Below are 27,632 nucleotides of genomic sequence, written 5' to 3'. Positions count from 1 at the left end.
TTGTATTAAATAATTTTTATGTAAATCATTCATTACTGCCTGCATGCCGGAAAGTCGTGTACGAGATAAGAAAAAAAATCTATGTTCAAATTGCGATAAAAAGAAATAAACATATGGCAAATTATGGTAAGAAAAGAAGCTGACAGTAAAAACTAATTACACATTACTTTGTACAACTTTCTAGCACTAAGGCGACGTTTATATTATATGTGCAACAGAACGTTTTTATGGCTAAAACAAAGTACATCGAGAAATTCATGCGTGTAAAACAATAATTCGATTTAAATATAACAGAAACGTGCACGGTTAAACAGTTACGACGTCCTTACACACAAAATACTATTATATAATTATCTCATAGAACTATAATATTAAGTATATAATATAATTATTATGTTATCGCTAAATGAACCACAGAAGTATTAAAGTACAAAATACTATTAACTACATTTGTACACTGCTTGAAGTTTTAATACCTTATCTTTAAAGCTTAACTTTCGTTATGTCAACTGAAATACATAAATTAGATGGTGACGAAGAAATTGTTTTTTTTTTTTTGTCACTATTCGGTATTTTATATGTCGGCGTAGATAAAGAAATCTCTTCAAGCAGAGCTGGTACAAAATTATGGTAATTATAAATTGTACGAATAAACGAATAAATAAATTTCAGATGACACAGGCATTTATAATACATACATGTTAGTCACTATAAGCATGGAATGTTAGGTACGACAAAAACAAGATATGTATATAAAAAGAATGGAATTATATGGTATAAAAGGTACAAGTAGAAAATCAATCTCTTCTTTATCGTAATTTTACTTATTTTTATAACATCAAAACATAAAAATCGATCTACGAAGTTTTCAAAGATTGCTCATAAATAAGAGAGAGAATGAAACGTAACTAATAGAATGGTTGAGCATATTTAAAATGTAAACTAACGCTATAAAATAAAATGAGATTAATCAATCGGTATATTTTATAACATTCGAACAATTCATTAGCTGCCAACATACAACAAAATGTAACATAAAACAAGGTGCATCTCGCCCATAGACGGTCGATGATTATCCTTTGTTCTAAAGAACTTTGAATGCAATTTGTCCAAATATAAAAGTTATCAATATAATATAATACAATGCTGAATGTTAATACCGCATCATTGATGAAATATATAATCTTCAAGAATGTATGTGACAAGTGTAAATAACTCATTATGTAAAAAGTAAAAGTGACGTATCGTTTAATATAAAATAAATGCTTTTTGTGGAATATAAATGTACAGTAAAATACGTAACTTTTTAAGTAACACTTAAAAGAACAAAGGTATAAACAAGCCACCTACAGTGAGATATGCAATTTTAATGGTGCTTTATAATTGCTGCGCATGTACAATGTATATATGCTATTCATACATAAATATATGAAGCAACGGTATGTTTTAATATTTATATAACTTTATATATTTATGTTACTTTACGTTTCTGCAAAGTATGACTTGCATTTTAATAATTTCATTGTAAATTGAGGTTATCAGCCTTTCCTCCTTCTTAGCAATTATTTCTGTGTCGTTCATACAAAAATTAAATAAACTATTGAACAAAATAAAAATCTTATATAAATTTGTAGTTTCTTAAAACTACAAAGTTACAAGCTAAATTTAGACATATACGCTGACCAATGCATCATAGCTCTTGGTATGAAGTTACATACATATAATTTTTGTTTATTGTATTAATAATATACTATCATACCTTATCATCTTTGAAGTATATAATTCAAGAAAATCTACACAGCTTCCAAATGCATATTTTTAAATTATTAAATAAAAGTTGTACACATCCAGTAGCACAATGTCAACAACGTATTCCCATTTTTCCTTTACATTGCTGAAATAGTAATACTTCAATTTGTAGGAAACTTTGTAGATTTCTATCTGCTTCCGCAATTAACCATAAATGCTTATGTGTACATGTATATATATATATTTTTTTTTATTGTATATATTAATATTTAGTACTTAGAGAACTCTGACTTTGTCGCACAATAAACATTATGTAATATCCATTTTGAAGAAAATATGTCACAAATAATCAACCTATACAAAGGAATATTGCAGAAAAGCTACATTTAAATCGCGCGAAGCGTTGCGAAAAAATGTTGTTTTTCACTTAGGTATTGTAAATCTTCCACTCTCTGTTACTTTCCACATACTCATTTGAGTGATTCATTTGTCGTTAAATTCATACAAATTACATTAATATATGTATATTATACTGTTCGTGTAGCTCAGACGTATATTAATTATATAATTACATATCGTTGACTTGTCAACTTTTATTTAAATATTTTTTTATCTGTTTTTATTTCTTTTTATTATATATTAGGCTCACAAAGACGAAATTGAAAAAATAGAAATTTAAAGTACAACGAAAGGGTTGCAAAATTTAAAAAAAATTAAGCTTAAATTTCTTCCAGTACTGTTGAACAAGTCTTGGGTATTATTGAAACGTATTTTATATGAGACTTAATATGCTTTTTACGAGACGTCGTATAAATATGATGTTCGCTGTGAAATGGTGATGTAAGTTTATAGGGCACTCTGTCTTATTTTTCCATACTTATAAACAAATTCTTTTCTCGCGTACATTACGTACATACATCACTATGTATACGTATTACGTATTATTTATATATTTATGTCTCTGCGTACGTAGCTAATACATACTCTGAATATGAACACTGCAGTTTATGGTACAAGGTACCATGACATTTTTAGAAAAACATCATCAATGTTGTAACAACTTGATTTTCAATCAAGTTCAAGCTCATAGTATGCTGGGCAAAGTTTATTATCAGAAATAATGTTCGCTAATTATTAAATATTATTTCTGATATGCCCGTTACTTGGCAAAATATTTAAGTAAACATTGACAACAGCAAAATTCAGTCCGATCATTTCATATGCATTATTGGAGTGCATATCAATTGAATTTTCTATTATTTTTTTTTTTTTAAATCACGAGCATTATATCTTTTAGACGAAGAGTGCCCTTTATCTCTTACAAATGTGATTTTAGATCTTCAACAAGTTACTGTGCTGTTTGTTGTTGAATTTCTATTTTTTCTACGGTCATATCGGGATTCATAGCTGTTGCTTCTTGAATGGCTTCTGCCAAAGCTCGATCGTGATCAATTGGATCTCCGTCTGATTGTATTGTTATTTTCTGTTCTACGCGAGTTTCTACAACTCCATCCCGTTCAGTTTTGTACTGGAAATGCAATAATACATGTATTTTTAACACCATCGTTTTTATGTTAATGCCTTCGCATACACATAAAACTCGGTAGACTTACCGTTATTGTTTCAACAGTGCGAGTTTTACTGGATATTGTCTGAGAACTGACAATTTCTCCAGTTGCACTGTACATACCATCTTCGCTCTCAACAGCTACCTTTCGAGTTTCAGTCGCTACTAATGGAACTGTAGTGGTCGTTGTTATGTTTTTCTCTGGTTCTCCTTTATAGACATGTGTTTCGGTTTCAACAACACCAGCTGGATCACCCTGAATTACATTTACAAAATAATAGCTTTCCTAATGATACAGTTAAAAATGATATTTTGTAATGTAAAGATAATGTTCTTAATCAATATTATACGGTTACATTAATATATTACAAGTACAAACATTTTAAACGATACAATAAACCAAAGCGTTATTAAAGGGTTTTAAACTTTATGTTATTTTTTTAAACTACTGATTAATACCTTAAAACCAGTGCTTTTGATACAATGGATAATATTAAACTTTATATGATGATCTTATGAATGTTAAATAATAAGCATCAATATATAATGAGCATCGAGGAAAAATGGACGAAATATGTCAAATACCCCAAATAATATATACACTTATGTGAGAGAAATTAGTATTAATAGGCAACTAATTGTTCCAATAATTGCTATTCATCGAAGGGTATCTTTCTGTACAGTAAACATACTTGAATATGTACCTGGGTGAAGATTCATCCTCAGAACTAAATTCTTTAAATTTCTTAAACTTTTAAAATCCTGTATTTAGAAAGATATAATAATTTTAATTAATTACATCGTCCCTAAAAATTTACCTGATAGTACTGATTGTAGAAAGCTTGTTGATCATCTTCAAGGTCAATCGGAGTACCTGAATCATCGCTGCTTGAACTGGATGTACTGAGCCTTCGTGAGAACAGCTACACCATGCAATGTGTTAACCAAGCCGGCAAAATTAATTACAAAAATAAAAAAAAATAATTCAATGAAAATGTAGCACTGGTTAAACTTTAATAATCAACCAATGTTCTGAATGAGTTAAATGTAGTTGTTGTAATCCCTTTATTTAGACATATTGTATGATACCGTGATATGAATGTGTATATGATCTTATTTATCCATATATTACATAAAAAATGAATATGTACGGTATATTTCAAATGAAGTATATAACATTGAATGTGGAGGTAACATTGGTAGTTGACTAAACGCAAATGTGTCCCAAGTATGATATGATTCTTCCTTTTTTAATGTATTAATGTATTGCTTGCTTTTTACAGAAGCCACGTTCAATGTAATATCTTAGACAAATTATAAGCATCATAATGTTATGCGAATTTCCACAAGTTTGAACATGAGTGCAATGATCATATTATCAGGATATAACATAGTATGTATACTCTGAATGATTTACTGTTAGGATTAACCAAAAACACAGTATGTGATCGTTCACATAAATGCTTACATGCTTCATCCATTAGTGGTGAGCTTCGTATAAGTTTGAAATATAAATGAATCGTTACCTGTTCGCCAGACAGTACATGACTTGTTGTTCGAACTTCCTGAGTTACCACTCTTTGCTCTTGTCTCGTTGCGCTGGTTGCTGTTGTATGTGCTACAGTCTTTTCTTCTACCTAATATAAAAAAAAATATAAAAAAATAGCTCTCTCTAGCATTATTTTTAGAAATAATGTAGATACATATAATATATATAAGAAGATTGGAAACATTTGTGTGTGGTAACTGTGTGAAACAAGCGGAATAAAATTACGAATACAGCAAATGTGTATGACTTGAAACACTTTTGGAGAAGTGGCTAAGTTATAATAACGCATTACAAACCTGACTGGTTTTTTGATTTTTTTCAAGATCCTCGTGCATCGTAGCGGTGCGTGTGGTGACAGCAGTCGCTGTCATATACGGCGTTCTACCATCATCTGGTGCCTCTGCCTAAATACAACTACATAGTAACTAGTGTTTTGTAATAAAGCAGTAATATACATGTACAAAAATTTATAGTACAAAAATATTAATGGATACTCTTTTTTTAAGTTTCTTCAGTACACTAGTTTCAAGATGACTGCAAATCTCTTCGTTTGAAAATCACATTTCCAAATGATACTAATAACATACATGTTTACTGCATGCCATACTTAAATACTCAATGCCTAAGTATCACATAACAATATCTACAGTACATGTCATAAAGCTACTAAATGCACTATAAACATTATCAGTTAGGATCGATATCGAAAAGATATAGACTCTGTGTGAAAAATGTCTTGATAACTAGAAAAGTTACGAAAATGAAGAAATGTCGGCACTCCTAAAACTGTTTCATCAATACTTTTCTTCTTACCTTGTAATTAACGGAGTAGCTATTTATACTGTCATGAGCAATTATATGTATTTTAATAGTTTATTTTCTATTGCGTATTTTTCTTTTGCCGAGTTCATCTCCCCCCCTCCCGTGTCGTATACAGAAATTTCCATTCCCCATTTGTACTGCGATTACGTTTACGTTTTATGACATTGTTAAATTGTACCGGTGCTACCCCGTAAGGTAGTTAGCACCCAAAGCTAATAATTAATTTGCATCTCAATTTATATCACCTTATTCAAGTGCGTAGAAACCGTTACTTGGCCTGTACCACCAGGTGTAAGGTCTTCAACTTTCTCTTCTATATTTTGTGTTACTCCTTCTTGATCCTTAACGATTGATTGCTTAGTCGTGGTTTTCAACATAACTGTTGGAGCAGTGCTTGGGATTAATTGTTTCTTCGTTTTCAAAGAAACTGATTTCGTCTCATCCTGTACGTCCTGTATAAAATGGCATCACTATTTAAAGATTGCAAATGTAAAGGTTTGCGCGAAAAATAGTAGTCCGACTAAAAAAAATCTTAATTGGGCCCGCATGTAATTTATGTCAATGGAGATCTCATTCTAAATAAGGTGTGACGTGGTGGCGTCACAAGACTAGCTCACAGATCACCACTCATGCGAGAAATGTGAAATACGCGATCATAGAACCTTTCCCCCCTTCCCCTCCCCGTTCTTTTCTCTCTCTCCGTTCTACGAATAAGACTGGCGAGCTGAAGAAGAAGCAACCCAGAAGACGCCCCTTCGGCGAGTACGAAGGCCGCAGGTTTGCGGACGGGCTATGCGCCGAGGTAGAGTGACGGGCTCGACGGTGGAGGAGTCGGGAAGCGAACCAGAAGAGACCCTGAAGCCCGAAGGATAAGATCCAGAGCCCTGCACCGATAAGACCGCTGCCATAGTCCATGGAGACGGACAGGAAGGACCTCGGGTGTGAGAAGGACCTCCACCCCTCCCCTGAGCCCATGGAGAGGGAAACTCAAGATGAGCAGCGGAGCTGCAGGTGAGCCGAGGAAGCACGGCGCGCGACACGCGCCGCAGTTCAAATAATCCAGAGGACCCCCGCTGGACACACCAGAGGGGGCGATCAGGGAAGATCGCCGAAATCCACCGATCGATGCCCCGAACAATCCCCACGCGCATAGCCCTACCCCACCAAGGAACCCTAGGAAGGATCCAAGGGGATCCGAGGACCCCCAGCAAACCTATATAAGAGCTAGCCAGCAGGAAGACATCCTCTTCTTCGCCTCTACTTTTTAGCGACTACTTAGCGACTACTCAGCGAGCAACCGAGCAAGCGATCATACGGAGCGATTCGGAGGAGAGAGAGAGAGAGAGAGAGAGATATAGACGGACTGAACGAGATCCAGACTTGTTCCTGACCATTTTGTTCCCTGCCGCATTTGTGATATTGCGTATTGTAATTTTGTGTTATATAACGGGTGGTGATCCCCGGTCATTCGCGGCGTGTCGTATACCCTTTTGTAATACCGCGTCGAGGCAATCTAGAAAGAAGCCGTGAGTTCAGTAAAACCCGTCACAAAGGACGTTAAACTGGCTAAACAAACACCATTCGGTAGTGACGGAAATTACGTAAAAGACGAAAGACTCACGGAGAATTTGATAGATTAACGAATCAAGAAATTTTTTAAGATTAAGAAGCCTATCTCAAAGACGGTGTTATCCTTACTGGTATTGGAATGTACTGAGCTTTTTGCTGTTCCTTTAACCCTGCGGACTCCACGTAATCCAGTCCAGGAGTCTTTAGGATGGAGGGCTTAGATTCTGCCGTAGACTCAACATAGTTCAGGCCAGACGGTTTTATTCCGGCGAAGGGCTTAGATTCTGCCGTAGACTCAACGTAGTTCAGGCCAGCCGGTTTTATTCCGGTGAAGGGCTTAGATTCTGTCGTAGACTCAATGTAATTCAGCCCAGGAGTCTTTACTCCGGCGGAGGACTTAGATTCTGCCATGGACTTCGCGTAATCCAGGCCAGGTGACTTTATCCCGGTAGGAGGCTTAGATTCTCCTGCAAACTTTGCGTAGTCTAGTCCAGGAGGCTTAGATTCTCCTACAAACTTTGCGTAGTCTAGTCCAGGAGGCTTAGATTCTCCTACAAACTTTGCGTAGTCTAGTCCAGGAGTCTTCGTTCCAGCGGAGGACTTAGATTCTGCTTCTTTGGTTTTCCTTTTCTCCGCTGACTCGGCCACTTTCTTCTCTTCGCCTGGCGCGTAATTAAAAGCCAAGCCTGTAGCTTTTCGACTCCCGCCGGTTGGTGACTGTTGGTTTTGTATTTCAGGCGACGCTGGCCTGTCCTCATACGAAAATCCAAGCGGTGTAAAAGGCTTTTTAGTTGGTGAAGTTTCCGTTTCTTCGTAATCATAAGGCTTCGTGTAACTGAGCAGCTGTGGGGATTCTATTGTACTTTTCGCCTTCTCCCCATCCGATTTTTCAGTTAATGCTTCCTTTGCTTGTTTCTCCGATACAGATAGATTTGATTCTGTATCACTTTTGTTTACCGAGTCCTCCAACTCTTTGTTCTTCTTCTGTTTCTTCTGCCTTGTATCCTTTTCCTTCTTGCCAAAGAGGAAGCCGCCAAGCGGACTCTTTTGTAATAAACAAAAACATGCAATTCCAAACACATGCCATATATCTAGTATCTTTTTTTACATATCATTGACAGATAAAACTAACAAAACTAATTAAAACTAAATATCATTTTTTTTACAACGCGAAAACAAGCTAATACTCGTGCATAATCATATGTTCATATATATAAAATATGCAAGTATGTGATCTGTCTGTTTCGAAATTTTGTCATTTTGTGCGTAAAAATGTAATATTAAAAACAAGCATAACGAGAACTATATTTCTTTCACGCTTAATAATGAACTGTAGCATACAAATGGCGAAATAATTTACTTACCTTTGTTTTCTCTTTCTTTTCTTTATCTTTCTTTTCTGGTGTCTCCTTGTCTTTCTTTTTCAACTCTTTCTTACTCGGTGACTTTAAGTCGCTGTTGTCAAGAAGAGCACTTTCATTTATTAAATCAGAGTTGTTCAGATCATTATGATTTTCCTTTTCATTTTCGTTTTGCTTATCCTTTTTCTTCTTGGATAAACCACCGGGCGGTAGGACCGCAATTCCTCCGACCGGTTTCTATAAGTAAATGTATAGTCACACACCGCTTCATGCAATAAGCACGATTCAGCTCTATAGCTAAGCTATTATCAACTACAAATCTTTTACATTCTCTTGGCATATATACTATATATACGTATATAATTCATGCTTGACAAATTAGGTACGGTCTGCGCTCTCAAAAAAAAATGTCAGTCATTTATTTTGTTAGTCCAAGATACTTTCCTTTCGAGGAGCTTTCTTTTTTACTTGCTGTTACATGAGAGATCCCTTTGGGTACTTCTTAATAATGTATATTACACATGAGATGATTATTATTCGCATGCGAACAATAAGCATTTTCAGCGCTGGTTGAACAGCTTTTTCATAAAATATTTGCATCTGCGCATGCTTATGTGATTATCGTATCGAAATGAAAATTTTTTAAATAAAGTTCGAGAACTCAGCTTTGAGGCGATGGCCGTATACATAATGTCTTACAGAAATAAGTAAAAAGAAGTAGCGACATGCATTGAAAAAAAGGAAAACACCAAATGGTCACGTACATTAAATACGAAAGAATGAAATACATATGTCGATTAATGCATGACAGTATGTTCCAGGTGAAATTCTATACCTTTTTGCCACGATCTGCATCGTACTCTCCTTCCAGGCTACTGGTACTGCTAGCTGATGTTGTTCCAGCACTTGTTTTGCGTGTGAGCTACCGGTGTTAGTTAGGTGTCAGTTAGTTTTTATTTATATGGTCGAAGCACTAGGATGTGAATACTGAATTCAAGTTTTGTGAAATTAAATTATATCGCATACAGATGCCCGTGTGTTCAAATTCCAATAACAATTATTGTAAGACGAAGGTCTTGTAAAGTCTACACGTGTCTACGTTCCTTGCAAAAAATGTATTTCGAATCCGTATGACCGTATACAAGTTAATTAACTAAACCGATTAAATACCGATTGGATAAAAAAATAATATCTATTTCAATTTCTTCCGTGAAACATTCAAATTTTTTCGCTTATTTGCGCAATTTTTAATTGTCGTTAATTTACTTGTATACACGTTGTTTAACTTGCTTCGATAAGTACGAGAAATAGACGTATTAAAATATCTAATGCATACAACTATATCTAAAAACATGGCATACAAGAACAACATGCCATGGCTACAAACATTGTTTGTTTAATTTAAAAAAAAGTAGTGCATAATGATGAACTTGTACTTCTTTTTTCATGAAATATACTATATCTCCTATTCTCAAGTGAACCAATTGGTGTTCTACAATTTCTTCGTAATAAAGTTACCATTGAAAAATATCGTACAACAGTTTGAACAATTAATTAGTGAAACTTATTACACCATCAAAATCTTTAAAAGGAGGCTTTGTTTGAAAGCGTAGACCGCAGAAATATTTCGTTTAAAATTAATTTTTCATATAATAATAATCGATTATGCATGATTTCATGCATCCTCTACTAACTATTGTTATATTCGATATATATATATTTATATTTATGTATAAATATATTCTCCTTTACCTTTTCCTTTTGTTTTTTAATTGGACTAGGCCGCTGATCTATATGCTCCATATCAGGAATCATTTCCGGTTCATAGCTCATTGTATGTCTCTTACTTGGTTCTGAACCGTAAGATTCCACCTGCTTGGGACCTCCTAATGCTGTTACAAGGTAGAAGAACGAAATCTTTCAAAATCTAAGAGCGATCATTTATACAATGGGAGAATTAAAAACGGCACTTGCCGTATATCGCGCTTATAGTTAATATGCATCAAAAGTCTTTTTTACCATCCATGCTGCGAGACGTGGGACGACGACCGCTTAAAGATCTTTCGAATTGCGGAGGTTGTCTATCAATGGGTGTCTTCTTCGTCTCGTAATGAGTTCTTCCTGAATATCGGAAACGAGAACCCAAATGCGGTAACAAACCTACTTTCTTTACAGGCTCGGGACTCATGAGCCTAAAAACGAGCAAAGTGAGTGAGCTGCTTTCTTCCTGCATAACCCGATTCGCTTGTATCTTGTTGCAATTAAATTCGTTGCCAGATAGTTATTTACCTGAAGAAGGTATGGTGTTCCACGCACACTTTCCATAGTTTCTTCGCTGCCCTATGGTTCGCCAGTTTGAATCCAATCGTCGATTCGAATTGCTCGAATTCACCTGGTCTGATCTTTATGTAAAAGTTATGCCTCTTGTACGAGATCTTTAGTATCTTTGGCCAAGGAAACCTATTGATTCTTAATCGATCCCTATAGACGAGAAGTCCTGACGAACATACGCCTAGCATAATATCGACGCCTTCGGAATCTTTAGCAGGGTGAAGGTCAACACCGTACATTGCTAATTTCTTCGCATTCTCGAGATAGTGAAGTTCTGCCTCCGCAGGTGTTTGACCTCTAAAAGATTCATAAAAAAAAAACTCATTGTTCAAATGTTCTTAACATATAAATCACAACAATCACGCGGATAAGTCGCTAAACTAGTAGCCGAGACTAACTTATGCGTTTTATGCAGGTCCATTACTTTTTCCACTAGCTCTGGAGTCTGCTTGGGGGCAAACTTGAAGTCCTTCAAGTAGGTACGGCCGTGCGCGTCTGGATCGTAATCACCGACCTCCGATTGGACTAAATATGAACCTAGAAGAGCGTGAGTGACAAAAGAGCAAGGTAGCCGCCCTGTAATAATGTCGTTTCTAATTTGAAGGCATAGCTGATAGCGGGTTATATCCTCTTGTAATTGAGCTGGGTCAGGCGGATAAAACTTCACCTCGAAATTAAATTTCCATGGTTCGTCTGCAAAAACGAAAGTAACAAATTAGTTTCAACGATCGATATTGCGCAATAGCAACGTGTATGTAGGTATAAAGCAAGAAAATCGATCTACTTTTCACAAATTTTGCGATTCTTTTATCTAAATCTAGCCAGTTTCGTGAATCGTGCCTGTCCTCATAAATAAGACCGAAATAATCTTTTTCCAGCAGATTCATACTCTGGCATATCATGTCGAGCAACTCCTGGCCTTTTGCCTTTCTCTGAAACAAAATCAATTTCTCATTCAGTCCCGATATTGAAAAGCAGACTGTTTCAATTGACACGGCATCTTGATAGCTTACGTCTATGTGGAAGTCTTTGACGGTCCCATCGAGCAGAGTGATCCTTGCAATAGCTGTTTTGCCTTTGCTGACTGGACTCTTCGTGGGCGAGTTCGTCCCGGTTCCATTCTCTGCCGTTCCTTCTGATGGGCCACTAGCAGACTTTTGTTCCTCCGGCATATTTCAGCCCTGTAAAAACATTTCACGCGTTAATCCAATAATCTTGCATGATACGATACTCGAAAGACCTGCACAGCCGACGTGTGCAGTTTTAGTGTGTTTCGAGTATAGATCCTGTCTAGACTAGAGGGTGCCATGTAGAGAAATAATCAATATTTGCCGGGGCTCTTCGAGTTATACGTATCCCGTCTATAAAGCACTTCTATTTCGTTAAGGAAGGGAAACGTAGGGAAAAGAAGAATACTGATACGAATAATTTGAGTCATCCTGATGCATCACAGATATCGTTAAGTAGTGGACATATGCGTTTGCACGCGTTATCTGCAGGCAGTTTGCATACGTGAAGACCACGGACATTTACCTCTTCCTTTTCATTTCAGTGAAAGGAGTGTCTGCGAGCAATCTATGAAATAATCATTTAAAACGTTGGTTGATATCGGTAGTAGTAGAAAAGAGTTTGATCGTCACTGGTCTACAGAAACTAGACAGTAGATAATTCTTGTCTACCCATTGACTTTGTATGCGAATACATTTCTGCAGATAATGGTCTGTATGAGTATGTGTACACGCATCTATACTGATACAGACCTAGACATTGCTGAAACATCTTCTCTAATGAAAACCCTCGTTTTTTTCTTATACATAGCAGATGTATACCTGGTGGAGAACATCGTGGGTAGTACTGTGTGTACTGTTATGTACATCGAGGAGAACCGAACGACAGAAGTTTGCACGGCATTCGAAGCCCCGTTTTCTCATTAGTCGAATTACTTGACCTCGAGGTGCTTGAATTCGAGTAAGTCGAAACCAATAACTTTACCAATGCAAAGACTATTATGTACTTAGATAGAAATATCCTTTCAAGATTCTTAAATAATCTCTCCTTGGCTCGAAACGCACGCCTTGAACGCCATCCACTTGTAAGTCGAGTTATTTGACTAATGAGAAGTGACTCGAGTTTCAACACTGCAATTTTTCCCTTGCCTCGAAGTGCGCCTCGAACCTGCGTTGCTCGAACTCGGCTAATAAGACCAAGAATCCGTGGAAACGTGCACGAATATAGAAAAGAAGAAGGAGAAACGATAAAGAAAATAGCGGTAGACAAGTGACGATTTCGTAAGAAGTTTGAGGACAGGTTGCAGTTACGTGCAACAGGGGCACATGTGTTGCATTTACCGCAGGTCGTTGGCCCTTGTACAGAGACAGAAAGAAGATAGAACCGACGGCCGTGTAAAAGGAGAGCGACGTCTCGATCCAAAGCCAATAAACCGGCGATATTTATAATACCTCGTCTATCAAAATATAGTATCACCAGACGAGATAAAGTGGTTATAAAAGTATCACGTCTGCTCGTGATCGATCGCAGCCCGTCTCTCCAAGGATTCATAGAATCTTAACACCTTCGCTGCTCGATGGTATACGTGGCAAACCCTTCACCATTGCTTACGCTGATTTTCGAAAGTTCTACACGCAACGTGTCCTTGACATTTATTCTACCCTTAGGTTATAAAAGAACCATTAGACGAAACTTGATGAGGTTGCTCGCGTACTTATGCGACATTGGTTTCTGACGATAGAATTGAATGGGTCTCCCATGCATATGCGTAAAGACACTGCTGGTTGGAAACTTGTCGAGAAACGTGTTCGCAGTGGACGAGGAATGTTTAAGCATGGAATTCCTTGAAATTCAGGTTCGATTTCGCGGATCAAAAATAGCCGGGGAATGATACGCGCGCGACCCTGACCGACACGGTTTGCCGGGTCCGCTATTCAAATCGGCTACCACCGCGCGAAGCTGCCGCGGCTACGCTCCCTTATGCAACCGGCGTAGAGCAAATAGTGATAGTAATTCAACCTCAATTGCACGGAATCAGAGCCATACCAGGACGTTGTTTGTCGTTGCGAATAGCATTGGCGGTGACTAGCTTGGGAGAACGAGCAGAAAAACGCATTCGCCGTGATTCTCGGTGAGGTTCTCTCTCTCCCTCTTCTTTCTCTTTTTTATTTTTCTATTTTTTTATTTCAAGCTGCGGCGCGAGCCTGTGACTCACGCATGAGCAGGCGTACAAAAGGGAGACGGAGACCTTTTGCGTGTATCATTAAACGGAAATCACGGTTTAACGTTCAATTCCGTCCGAATATCGCGTTACATGCCTATGTAACCACTGCTGGTCCCCAGGAAAGGGTAATTATATAAATTTGCTGCGCTGTGTTACTGTACGTTGTGCAACATTAAAAAGTGTAGAAAAAAAGAGGGAGAAAATAGAGAATACCTTTTGTAACTATACTCTGGGATGTAAAATGAAGCAGACTTCCTGGACGGAACACGGTTAATTACATCCGTGTTACATCGAAAATATGTTATAGAAGGGCTGACCATACATTGTAAGTACGTTTTTTGAACAAACGAGAAACTAATCGGGTCGAAAATGGGCCAAAGATTGTATCAGGGTTGAGTACGTATGGTAACAGACTTAATGATAAGAAATATCTATGACATCACGCGATAGGTACGAGAAAACTCGATTCATTTGTGAAACACGTAGAAATCATGCTGGAATTTGTAGAATACATGGCTCGGTTCGTGCCGCATGCAAGTTCGACAAGCTTGATGCCGTCATCGCTGGAAGCAGACGTCCTTTACCGTGGTCTTTGCTAGACCGGTGAAGTAATATCCCGATTAGCAGCCATGACGCCGTTGACCAACTAATACTATTTCTGCATATCGCTCGTGTTTAACAAAATTCTGTTACGTAAGTAACGGTTCAGCTAATCTGATCGTGAGATACTGCCGCTAAAACGGAACATGCGTTGGGGAAAATCGGTTACGCTGAAAAATATATCAATGCTTTCATTTTCTCTGCTCGATTTCATTGATCAAGTTCTATCGCAGCAACCAGATTGCCGTGTCGGCGCTATACGCTCGAACCAAGCTAACCGAATCAACGACAATTGAGAAACAGCAGATAAGAAACGCGCTTTTCACCTGCGCAAACCGCACGCGATCGAGACCGTGGTAGATACCAGAGAAGCGTTGGAAACTTAAAACGGGGAGCCTCGATCCACGAGACACGTAGAAGAAACCGGTCGATCGTCTCGTTTCGCTAACGGGTCAGCTGAAAGTTTAAAGGCTCGTTGAATGGAGCGGAGCCGGTCTGAAAGAATCCGCCTCGTTCTTTTTTTTTCTTCCTTCTCTAGCGAGGCTACGTAGCGAGATCCTTTCAAAGACGCGTGGGCTTCATTTGGCCGTGTGTCAAAGGGCTTATTGTGAACGAGGGTCGCGTGATCCATGGCACACGCCCACACCGATCGTGTACACACTCGGGCTCGGTGATTCTATGTGTAGAACGCGTCTCTCGTCCTCCGCAAGTATTAAAGTGCCATCGTCTTTAATGAATGAATTCATACCTCGTTTCGTGGCACAACGGAGACGACAATCGGACCGTCTCTAGTCTTACCAGTCCAAAGACGACGCGAATTCAAATTTTAATTAGAGGCGCTCGTTTTGTCCGACCAATATGTACCAGATATTGCAGAACACCTTATCGTAACACGTGGCTGTGTTCCCACGTTCAAGCACTAAATCCTGATCCTGACGAAGCCAGAGTTACGACGGATCGCGAAACAACCTCCGTTACTGCTCCGTATTTTCCAGTTAACGGAACGGCGATCGTTATTGCCTCGATTCGAAAGAGACTACCGAACAACGGAAGCGCGCACTTAACGGATGCGACGAAATCCTTATTCTGGCACGTGCTCCGGTGGAAGGAGCATGAATCGCGGGGGATGTCATTAGAAAACGAGCCAGCTCTGCATATGCATGAGAGACGCGGCGGAGTTTATGAACCCGACCGGTGGCGGTGGTGGTTCGCGGTTGTACGTGAATGAATATACACGTCGCTCCGCTCGAGCAGAAGCGGACGCGATCGTTTCCGAGCGGTGGCATTTAAATCCCTGGTGCTTACTCCAGCACAATACGAAACGCGTCCGTTTCACGTGCGCCACATTCTGTACCCCATCGGAACAGATGAAAACCCAGCCGGCTTGTGCAGATGTATGAGGGGCAAGGATCAACCCCTTATCCCTGGAGGGGATGTTTGATCGATCGACGTTCCTGCGACAATTTTCCGTTCGGCGAGTAGCAACGAACGACCGCTGAAATACGATCAGACTTGAGGCCAGCGCGGACTATCAACGATCCTGCCTTAACCCTTTCATCGTTAAGATACTATGTTACGCGCGCTTATGAGTAAATTAAATAAGCCAAATGAAGTATTAGTCAGATTTACTCTATTTAGACTGTCCAGAGCTACTGTGACTACTCTCGTGGCACGTATCGAGGAGTTAAACGGCTCATGAATGGGTTCGTAGCTTACGGTGGATAACACTTTGTAACTTATACATGCTAAGTGACACAGGTGATGCTAACCACAGAGTGACGTGGGCAAATCTATCTTAAGACAGTTTATTCCTGTCAGCTACCTGACGCTCAGCGTCAAAGTAGACAGGATGAAACTGTTCTAATTGCAAGGCACAGTTGTTCGTCTACACTTCTTCTTCCGTACTCCAAACCGTTGCGAGTACATTCACGACATGCTTGAATAACAACTTCTGCGAAGCGTGCCCGGACTGCTGCCTGGCCGTGCAACTGATACGGGTAAGAAGAAAAAGGGTCTTCTTCCTCGAGTTCTCTCTCAAGCTACCTGATTTTCCAGCCGACCGGTAATTCGTTGATGCCTACTGCGAATATGTGAACGCACGTTAGTTCGAGCGAATGAACTTCGCTAATTACCTACGTCAACTGCTACCACGTACGAGTATCTTCCTAACCACTCCGATTCATTTCCAAAGTATTCGGTGGCCGTGAGAAATTAACGAGGCGCGAGATACGATGAGACGTATAAAGGAAGCTGACGCGTGAAAATTTTAGCTATAGAGAAAGACTAAAGAGAGGGTGAAGAAGTTGTAGTTGGTTCCCGCGAGGGTTGACAGGGGTGTCGTGGTGATTTTCGTGCAGATACAAGACTGGTTGGGAGATATTTATATTACAGTCGATTCACTCGCGAGGGTTCGTACCGCCACGCAAGTTGGGACAATTTTTTCTTTTTTTTTTATCTCTCAGACACGTCGCACCTCACCAATCGCGAACAGAGAATGCACCCTTCACCCTCGTAGTGAGTTTCTCTCTCTCTCTCTCTTTTTCCCTCTGTTTCTCGTTCAACCCGTTCTTTTATCGCAACGCGGCATTCATCGTCATAGGTCTTCCTCTGTCGCGAGTTTCAATGATAGAAGTCGCAAGGGTGAGAGGACGCGGACGGGAGAACACCGCTGGGAGAGGGTCGCCGAGGATTCTTTGATGCGTGAAATTAAAGGGCTGAAAGCTGCGAAAACATCGTTGAAAATTTTGATAACCAAAATTTGACGATTCCTCGACTCGACTATCGTTTGCAGGGATGGTTCAGACGAGCTCTTTCATTTCCCTGGTTGCTCGTAAATTTAGCCAGCTCGACGAGCAAAGTTTACGACTACTGGTTCCATCGTGAGTGCTACTTTGTTGCCACTAGCGATAGGGTCGAGTGCAGCGGTGGCCCGATAATTTGCAGGAGATCCTCGTTTCTTGCACATCGTCAACACTTGTTACATGTAATTGCTTAGAGAAATATTTAGTGGACTTTGATCTTACCGTTAATTATATATAGAAGTCTAACAGATACGATTGCGATTGGTGGCCTCATTTATTACATGAATCCTTCGATAAGCATTATTAACGGCAATTACGTCTTCAGAGCAAGAAATAATCTGGGCTAGAGGATATTATCGGATCGAGAGAGCCGGCGAGCGGTTCGTACTTTAATTAAACACCGCCGTACGAGACCCTAGCGTATTTTTACACGAGGATTCGTTCACGAGTGTTCGGAGGGGGGCACTCTGTTACGTGCACGTGGAATTAAAAGCTCGAGTGCTCGTCAACGATGAAAACGTATAATATGCTGACTTCGACCGCGTGCCATGCATCGTACCGTATGACTCATGTATATAAGATTGTAATTTTTAACGATTTTTAGGGCGTGGTGAGATTCGAAGCAATTGGATTTCGAATGCACTTTTTATACACCTCTGTACGTTACAAGTTCGATTGTTCCGTTATCTTTGAAAAAATAAGCTATTCCTATCGCTATTACTATCTTATAAACAAAGTATAATCGCCATTGTCTTTCTGCTCTACTGAATACAAAATGGACTTAATGTGTCCAGTTAGTGTAGTTCAGGTACAGAAATTCCATGGATCTTCATAAACATAATACAATATCCTCGTACGACTGGGTATGAATCATAAACGTGCAACGTTCTTCATCTCGTTTTGCTCTTGAACCTCGACAGTGATTTAGAGTAATAACAATGGCAGTTTTTTACGAGCACTTGTTTCCTCGCGTAAACTGAGATAATTGGCCGTGTCCTACCGTAACGCCACGATGCAATTACACGGGCGAGGCTCACAGCATTATTGCGCCTCGTTTTTTCACGGTCAAATCGTTTCCTCTATCCAGCGTGCTTCTTATTTTATATAATCCCTCGTCTACATTCGCGAAAACTATCTCCCTACCCTCGACCTGTTCTACTAATTCGAAGGAAGACGTTTCACGTCCCACATTTTCTGCTTTTTTCCCCCTACCATTGTTAGAGAAACGAAAGTGCCCAGTGTCCCGCGAAAATACGCCTCACGTTCACTGGCGGTAAAAAATAAACGCGATTCGGCGTGCGCGCCTCGGAAATTCGCCGTGGAGAAACCACACGCTCACCGATTAGATGCGCCAAGTGGCCATGACGAAAATAGAAAAGAGAGAAAAAGAAAGGAGGATTCACGTGGCGTGTTTATCATACGCGTGATTAAGAGAAATCTATGGGCGTAATCCGTTTAGATTTAATATGCAGTATAATATTCTTATAAGTATCTCATATTATTGTGTTCAACAATAATAGAAATGTTCAACTGAACGTTACCCTATGAACAAGATACCTTGGAACGTCTGATAAAAAAACGCGATGCATTTCAAACGCTCAGCGTTGCATAAGGTACTATATATAGAGGAAGGACGATTTAAGTTAATCGTGAATTACAATTCCAATCAGAGTGTACCAGAGGCACGTGACGATCGCAGCCACGCCTTGCTCGCGTTTATTATATTACAAGTTTCTTTCGCGCGCGTCGAACCCCAATACTTCCGGCGATCGCTTCATGGAAGACAGTTACGCGAGCACCCCGGAGCCAGCGGTACAATTAAGTTTTACGTGAATCGACCGACCACGCGCCAGGAGATACGCTTACTATAATACTACGCTAACAGGTGTACGATACGCCTTGCGCTGTTATTATTACGGGAGCGCGCCATGCTTTTAATTTCGTTCTCAACAATCCTCGATAAGAATAAACTACGTTAACAGGCGTCTGATAAAAATACCGATTACCGCGTACAATACCCATTGACTGATCTTACGGATCACGTGCTACTTGTTTATTTTCCGCTATATACTGATACCTAACTTATGTGACGAATGAATGCAAATTTCCACGAGTATTGAGTGATTCGTTCTCTTCGGGAAGATCTGTTACATTTGTAATGAGATCTTGGCTAGGCTTTGCAGATAATTACAAGTTTGTTCCGATTTTGGGATCAACGAGGTTGGCGGCTAGAATATTCAAGCGGTACTCGTGTCATAGTTCACGAGCACGCATCGTCCCTCGTGTACAAGAGAAAGGCACGTTACACGGTGTGTTGAACCGGTGTGTAAGCTCGTTTCCCCCAAGTTCATTGTAACTTTGGTCGTGATGTGCATCACCTACTATCAACGCCACACCTCTCTACGCATCGCTCGTGAGTGTACACTTCCTTGCCCTGATTAGCGATTGTACTTCGTTTGTAGTAATAATCTCTAAATACACACTGGAAACTATACCTGCAAAATTACTTTTTGTTATAACATGTAACACGATACGATTAGCATATTATTTGTTTAGCGTTATATTCTTGTTAAGTCGCAGTTACTTTTTTCATTAAACATACGAAAATAATTAAGAAGACAAAACGACTTTCAGAAATAGCACGATATCGTACGATGAAAAGTCGTAAAAATGCAACGAAGAAAAGCATTTATCGATTACCGACGGTGGCCAAGAAAGCGACCGAGTTAATGCATCTTTTGAAAAAGCTGGCGTCTCCGTGACAAAGTGCATAATTGACCTAATTTTTCGTAACGAGTGTTCGCCGGAAAAATGACGAAATACCGAAGCTAGTACGTGCCTCGTAAAATGTGTAATGTCACACGAATGAACTACATAAATCGTTCCTGAAAGCGGACAAACATCTATACCGCAGGGAAACCATCAACCATAGATCTTAAAAAAAGACGATAAATTTGTCAAGCTCGACAAATCAGTGAAAAGACTCGTTCAATTCAATAGTGCGTACATATATATTAGAATAAAGGGCCATATGCGACGAAGTGTCAAGGTGTGTGGCACAGTTCGCAAAATTATTCTTTTTACGCCCAGGGTCGCACACAAAAGCGGGAAGGACAGAGTAGCGGAAATAAATTACAGTCGACTGCACTGTTATTTCAGATTTGTCAATTATCCCCGACCCAGTAACAGAAAAAATTTCCTGGTTTTCCCTTGACAGCGATTTCCAACAGATTCTGCGCGTCTCGTTGTATATCGCAAAGCTTACAAGCGAATGGGTGATACTCTTTCCGACGAAATCTGATACAAGGCACGCAAAGAATGTAACTCACGAGTTTGATCTTGAATGTATTGATTCCACGGCTGTCAAAATTCTTGGATAGAATCGTAAACAACAGACAATAAACCGCACCAGTTTAATTCCGTTGAAAATTTAAGCAATACACTCTATCACATGATGCACGGCGCAATATACATGCAGCTAGGGGAAATAACGCCACGATAGTATGTTCTATCGGACATTTCTATTAACCGGGCCAAGCAGATGTTTCCGTTTATTGTTGATTAAAATATGTTCACGATATTACGTATCTCTGTATAAATATTGTTACTGTTACGTATGAGAGTGAATAAAATGTCATACCTTGTATCGTACGCTTTAACGTTCCTTTAGGTTATGTGAACAATACGCGTCCTTTGTATTGTATCGGGTTTTATGCGAGAATTTTAAGATACACGCGCTAAAACGGCAAGAATTAATTGGTAAATCGTCATGCAAATCCTTCGAACGAAAGTAAACAGTCATATTTACAAACGCGAAGTCGAATCCATCGTTATGAAAGTTAAAAAATAAATTAATATTTCTAAAGTCATATTTGAAACCTTTAGAAAACTTGGTGTATACTGCTCGAAGAATACGAGTAAATCTTGTTATACTATGTACTATGTCATGTTATACCGTGTAATAAGTGAAATCACAAAAGTAGTAAACGTACCTATAGAATGTAGACGCGATCTTCTCTTGTAGAATGCACAACGATGGGAAAATCGCAGATTAAAATATAATAAGAAAAAGTACACAAAATAGAAGCACTAATTGTCTTTCCTCGAACAAATAACGGAATACTTCCTACCATAAGCACATAAACAACTCTTGTTCCAATTCCACCGACAGCTACGAATACGAAACAGGTCCGTCGAATCGCGGGACGACGCTGGATGCGGCCACGGCCCATACTCGCACCATTTTCAAATAGTCCCCTCGCTTATACAAATATTACTGCTTACGTACCTTGATGTATTCAAATTCTTCGATCGATGAATGGTTATCGTTCATGGAAAATCCAGCACAGTCAGAGAATTTCTGCGATAATAACACACCATTTAATTCAAACCGCAAGCACAGCGAACACGGGACTGCTTTCGATGTTCTTACGCGCGAGTCAATATGGCTGACTACCTAGGAAAATCAGTTTCTCTTATGACGCAATCAAGCGAGTACGCCCCGCTTATGCACATTTTCTCCGCTAGATAGCAGCTGTTGGGCTGAAACTTTAGCGGCCGCTAAAGAAGAACACTAAGCATTTAATCCACCTTACCAAACCGACACACAAATGTTGTCACCATCGGTCAAGATTCTCTTCTCTGTCCAATCGAAAACACTGTTGTTGAATTTAAGGTTCAAACGAGAATATACGTTAATTAAAATATGTCTTGATGCATAATTATTTAAATTTCATATAATCACTTTACTACTGTCACAGATAAAATATACCATCTGTATTGTAACTATTATATTACGTCCTATGTCGAATCGGTAACACTGAGGGCGACATCGAAAGGTAAGTACATCTTGAAAGCTACGAATGTAACACAAATCTATTTCCGATGATAGGTCTATAATGCATTTCGTTTGTGCTGTAATCACAAAAGACGTGCATGTTCTACACGTCATCAGTAGTACACGGAAATACAGTTATCGTTACCGATAACGGGCTATCGAATTTTGGTCCTCCTGCATGTTACACGAAATTTAATCTTAGTACATTATATTGTCGTTAGATGTCAAGATGTCGTTGATAACGCTGCACGTGTTACGTTGCCGTAGTTTAAATAAGTTTGTTAGTCCGCTGAGGTTAGCAGCGACAGGTACACTTCTTAAGTCACGATCGTGTTCAGTGTTTCACAAAACCGTGAAAAAAATGTCGTATACTATTGTTGAAAGAGGTGCACTGAACAGCACCGATTACAGAATTTATTTCAGTAAGTATCCAGTAACATAACCTTTAAGGTCCGTTTTAGGTTGTAACAAAGGTTACATCAGCATGTCGGCAACGAATACTTTATGTTAATTTCAGAATAGGTTATTACATTTGCAGCGTGCATGTTGTTTGAATTGTATTAATGTATGAGTCAGTGAAATGCTTTTTTGTGCATATCGCTTTTTCTACGACTTGTTCAATGTCTTAATATATTGTCTTAATGTATGAATTCATTTGAATCGTTAAAAATTTGTAATGAATCGTGCAATGCGTTATTCCGGTAAACAGAAGTCCTACGTTGCAATAGCGCAGTGTTTGATCCTGGGTGAAAGGATCTGAATACCTTAAACGTAAAAATTTTCTATTCCCCACATATGTTCATCGTTTATCTTTATTTTCGCTAGTCTTATTGTAATTTCAGTGAATTTAATGATTATTGTCGATTGCATGGTCGACAATTATTTCGATAAAATCGTTTCGCCGATGTGTTTTTAGCTACTGTTCATTTGTTTTTTTTTTTTTCTAAACGTTCGGCAAGAAATCGTGCGCTTAACTATACGGGATATGATGTTGTATAATGCACGATTGCTTCGGAAAGGTCACGGACATAATATATATACGAAACTTTTTTAACGAAATTTTAACGTTATTATTTCTTTCGAATATTAGTTCGATTATTTGCAATATATATTTGTGAGTGGTAAATGAACTTTATGGAGGATTCTAATCCTTCATACAAATTTTGTGTTGTATATATATTGCAGGAAATGATGTTGGTCCAATTTCACCTATGCATGACATTCCACTTTATGTTGATGAAGCTAATAAAACAGTAAACATGGTTGTTGAAATACCAAGATGGACAAATGCAAAGATGGAGATTAATCTTAAAGAGACATTGAATCCTATTAAGCAGGATGTTAAAAAGGGCAAATTGAGATATGTTGCCAATTGTTTCCCTCATCATGGCTATATATGGAACTATGGTGCATTACCACAGGTACTTTAGGCACTTGTCTAAATTATCAATGCGTTAGATTATCATTAAAAGAAATTAAAGCACAAAAGAATAGATGATTGCAGTTGCTCGTTTATTACATTATCTGGTACTTAACAAATGATATCATCCATTTTATTAACAGTTAGTGTATCAAAGGAAACTAGTCATTGCATGGTACAGACACATACATACTCTTCTATCTATAGATGTTACATCTAACTGTATGAATAATGTCTTATCAAAGCTTATGTAAACAGTTAGACTTAGTTCAAGGTTATCTCATTATATTTATTACTTGTTATATGATGGTTGCTACTATGTTTCTTTCTCATTTCCCACTCCCTTTCATTTCAATACTTTTTTGTGCAACAATGAATGTTAACACGTACTACTTTTGTTTATGAGTAGACATGGGAAAATCCTGAAGTGTTAGATGAAGCAACTGGATGTAAAGGAGATAATGATCCTATTGATGTCCTTGAAATAGGCTATAGGGTAAGGAATCTTTATTGCACGTTAATCTGATAAATTTTAGTTTATCCTTAATGAAACATTTATTATATTAGGTAGCAAAAAGGGGTGAAGTTCTAAAAGTGAAGATTTTAGGCTGTGTTGCTCTTATTGATGAAGGTAGGACAGACTGGATGAATAGCTGAAAATTATTTTTTGAAACATTTTATCTTATCTTTAATTATCCTAGGTGAAACTGATTGGAAGATTATTGTCATTGATATTAACGACCCTTTAGCAGAACAAATGAATGGTAAGACCAATCTTCTATAGTTAATACTAATTATAAAATCGAGTTTGTTAAAAAATTAACAAAATAATTTATAGACGTATCAGACATTGAGAAACATTATCCAGGATTAATAAAAGCTACCATTGAGTGGTTTAAAATTTATAAAATACCAGATGGTAAACCAGAGAATCAATTTGCATTTAATGGAGAAGCAAAACCAAGAGACTTTGCTTTGCGTATAGTGGAAGAAGTGCATCAGCATTGGCAAAATCTTGTAAAACGAGAAGCTCCTGCAGGTGGAATCGCATGGTGCGTAAATTTACCAAATATTTCGCTAAAACGAACAATTTATTTCAAGCTGAATTAACAGCAATAAATTTGCTTGCAGTACTAATATAACTGTAACAGGCAGTCCTTTTAAAATTACTCCTGAAGCTGCTGAGGAAATACTGGAAAAGGCACCGGAATCACAGGAGCCTCAAGCAGTGGAACCAATTGGTAAGTTAAAAATATTTTTTGTATATGAATTTACTTGTCAAATTTATGTAACGTGCATTTATATAATTTACTTATAGTGAATAAATTTCACTTCATTGTACCAATGCAACATAAGCTATAATTGTGCACAAGATGTTAATGTTTAAACAAAGTTTGTTTTGTACTGGTAGTGGGTTCTGTTGTTGTTGTTTATTATACGTTTTGTATGTATTGATATTAAATAGTTATTATTAAAACATTCTGATCTTTGATTTCAGTTGATAAATGGCATTATGTGCATCTTAAGTGAGAATAAAGGAACATTTTCATGTCAACATTTATGTTGATATCTGCACCCTCTTGCTTGTTTTGACAGCACATAACGAAATATCATGTACCCTTCCCACAAATTGCTTTAACATATGTTTTGATACATTCAAATAGCTATATACATGGTGTTTTAATATGATAGTGTATGTGCTTGCAGTATTGGAACAAGCAACATCTAAGTGCAGTAAATTATCACAGGTCGACTATATATGTATCTCATTATTTATTTTAGAATATGTAATTATTCGATTGGGAGGTATGTACAAAGTTTGTTATGTACAACTCAACGACCTATCGAAATATTATTTGTTATTGTTCATACACTATTTTATGTACGTAGATACAATGGGTACTAGTAACTAAATACACTTTTGTCAGAGGTTGTGATGCAACTTTCTATAAATATGCAAGAATAGAATGTTCTAGAGATGTAAATCTTTTTTTTTTTATAATTTGTTATCTTACAAATAATATGTAATGCAAATAAATTAGTTTGCGACTTAATATTTCACTTCGGTAGAAATTAATATGAAAATCCTATGTCCTTACACTATTCCTACTCTTAATATACTTCAAAAGGAACACGAAAAGGAAACGTGTAATGAAATCACAAATTCCTATAAAATTCAAATTGGAAAATAATGTGCATCGTAATTGCACCGCTACCGGTTTAATTGTAAAATAGAAGATCGTTTATACTTCACGATCTCGTCGTAGGTGCGTGCTTAGCTACTACATTCCGCAGAAAGTGGTCTCCGAGGACACATTTCGTGTCTGCTTCGTAGTGTGCTTAAACATACGAGTTACGAGGCATATACATCGTCCTACGGAATATACATCTACCGGACCATGGAGACGAATCGGTCCTTTGGTACGATAAATTTTCAAATAAGATCTAACGCAAAACGGAGAAAGTGAATCGCGATGAACATTAAAAATTCTCTAAAACTAAATTATTATATCATTTTTGTTAATTGAAATATTCTGAAGTTTTCTCTTCATCAATTTTCAACGACCACAGAGGAGATGTCTTAAAAACGATGTTATTTATTTTTTATAAAACGTACACACTCTCCCTCTTTCTTATCCAACGATTTTGCTTTATCAATTCGCAGTTAACCGGTAACGAGGCAGACAAGTTACAAAGTAGAAGAGGCAATATTTAACAAGTATGATATAGCGACCGCCTCTCTCCGCGTTGGCTTAGTAACGTTTACCCCTTTGTCTTTCGCGGTGATGCGATCTATTTTGCGGAGGAAATGTCTGCGCGACGTTGTCTTCCTGGTCTCTACTCCCGTGGGAAGTGTCCGTGCACTTCTACCACGAGGAAAATAGCTTGGAAAGAGGTGAGCATAGAGAGAGAGGTTCAGATACAGTACAGGCTACGCGGTAAGAAAATAGTAAGACAAATTACCACGACAACTTTCCACTCGAAATACAGGCCTGCTTTTATGTCTCCAAGTATACCTTCAAAGAAAGGACGAAACTTAAAGGAATGGTAGAGAGTACCTGCCACTTGTATCTTGTGCTTCTAAAATCTCCAACATAACTCCTGGAAGTATAGCACTATAGCGTATACGTACACATAGCAGTGTTATTACTTGAGAATCTTGCAGAGCTCGTCACGATAATGTAAACTCTTCGTAGACGCTCAATAACCGCAATAATTGAATTTTATAACGACATAGTCAAATTGTTTTAGAAATTCGTGAAGCTTTTTGACTTTGTGGTTACTAACCCCTAATTAGTTATTTCATTTCTCTTACTCTTTCTGTTCCCATTTCACAGTCAATTCCCGTCATTTTTTGCATCAATTCAAAGGATAAGCGGAATAATTGACGTCAAATCAACGTACTTTTAAATAATCATTAACGTCCAAATCCTTTCTCGAAATTATTTATAACAGTTAATTTAACGCCATTAACGTAGAAAATAAGAGAACGGAGCGAGATTCATTTTCAGCCGGATCATTTATCACGGAACCTCTAATCCCGGTCCGAGCTGTAAAGAGCAAAAAAATGTATACATTTCATGGAATTCCTTAGATTTCTCTTTCGCTCTGTAACACCAACGTTTTGGAATAACGTGATAAAATTCTCGAAATTCTTAATTAATCACTCTTGACTCCCCCTCCTTCTCGCTTTCGCTTTCTTTCTCATTGTTTCGAAACACATGGAAATGTCATCGAGTACAATGGAACGTCACGGAACGTGGCGACGTGTCAACAAGATCAGTGATTAACTC

At 38.1% G+C, this 27,632-nt stretch overlaps 2 protein-coding genes across 8 annotated transcripts; one reads left to right on the top strand and one right to left on the bottom strand.

Annotated features, from left to right (window-relative positions):
* Positions 1 to 1,258: 1,258 nt before the first annotated feature.
* Positions 1,259 to 22,032, bottom strand: Cora (erythrocyte membrane protein band 4.1 like coracle). 6 transcript variants are annotated; one of them, XM_076910457.1, is made up of 18 exons: positions 21,712 to 21,813; positions 21,574 to 21,593; positions 11,962 to 12,129; positions 11,733 to 11,880; positions 11,347 to 11,641; positions 10,907 to 11,245; positions 10,637 to 10,809; positions 10,370 to 10,509; positions 9,453 to 9,539; positions 8,621 to 8,854; positions 7,838 to 8,300; positions 7,386 to 7,753; positions 5,933 to 6,139; positions 5,162 to 5,269; positions 4,843 to 4,953; positions 4,135 to 4,239; positions 3,363 to 3,572; positions 1,259 to 3,277 (listed from the first exon to the last, which is right to left on the bottom strand). In XM_076910457.1, the coding sequence occupies exons 3-18, from the start codon at positions 12,118 to 12,120 to the stop codon at positions 3,098 to 3,100; spliced, it is 3,327 nt and encodes a 1,108-aa protein (XP_076766572.1). In that variant the 5' UTR covers positions 12,121 to 12,129; positions 21,574 to 21,593; positions 21,712 to 21,813; the 3' UTR covers positions 1,259 to 3,097. The 6 variants fall into 6 exon arrangements, with proteins under 6 accessions (XP_076766572.1, XP_076766571.1, XP_076766573.1 ...); XM_076910456.1 differs by lacking the exons at positions 21,574 to 21,593; positions 21,712 to 21,813 and adding an exon at positions 21,870 to 22,032; XM_076910458.1 differs by lacking the exon at positions 21,574 to 21,593.
* Positions 22,033 to 22,605: 573 nt separating this feature from the next.
* Positions 22,606 to 25,897, top strand: Nurf-38 (Inorganic pyrophosphatase Nurf-38). Of its 2 annotated transcripts, none has more exons than XM_076910012.1 (8): positions 22,606 to 22,840; positions 23,604 to 23,839; positions 24,248 to 24,334; positions 24,406 to 24,469; positions 24,540 to 24,602; positions 24,677 to 24,890; positions 24,970 to 25,079; positions 25,157 to 25,239. In XM_076910012.1, exons 1-8 carry the CDS (start codon positions 22,648 to 22,650, stop codon positions 25,198 to 25,200), a joined length of 1,011 nt encoding a protein of 336 aa, XP_076766127.1. In that variant the 5' UTR covers positions 22,606 to 22,647; the 3' UTR covers positions 25,201 to 25,239. The 2 variants fall into 2 exon arrangements, with proteins under 2 accessions (XP_076766127.1, XP_076766128.1); XM_076910013.1 differs by lacking the exon at positions 25,157 to 25,239 and adding an exon at positions 25,337 to 25,897 and having other exon boundaries at positions 22,613 to 22,840.
* Positions 25,898 to 27,632: the final 1,735 nt, after the last annotated feature.

Source organism: Xylocopa sonorina, chromosome 2 (genome assembly GCF_050948175.1).
Source record: "Xylocopa sonorina isolate GNS202 chromosome 2, iyXylSono1_principal, whole genome shotgun sequence".
Lineage (NCBI taxonomy): Eukaryota > Metazoa > Arthropoda > Insecta > Hymenoptera > Apidae > Xylocopa > Xylocopa sonorina.
The sequence above is the reverse complement of the archived record's forward strand: the minus strand, read 5'-3'. Positions and strand labels throughout refer to the sequence as shown.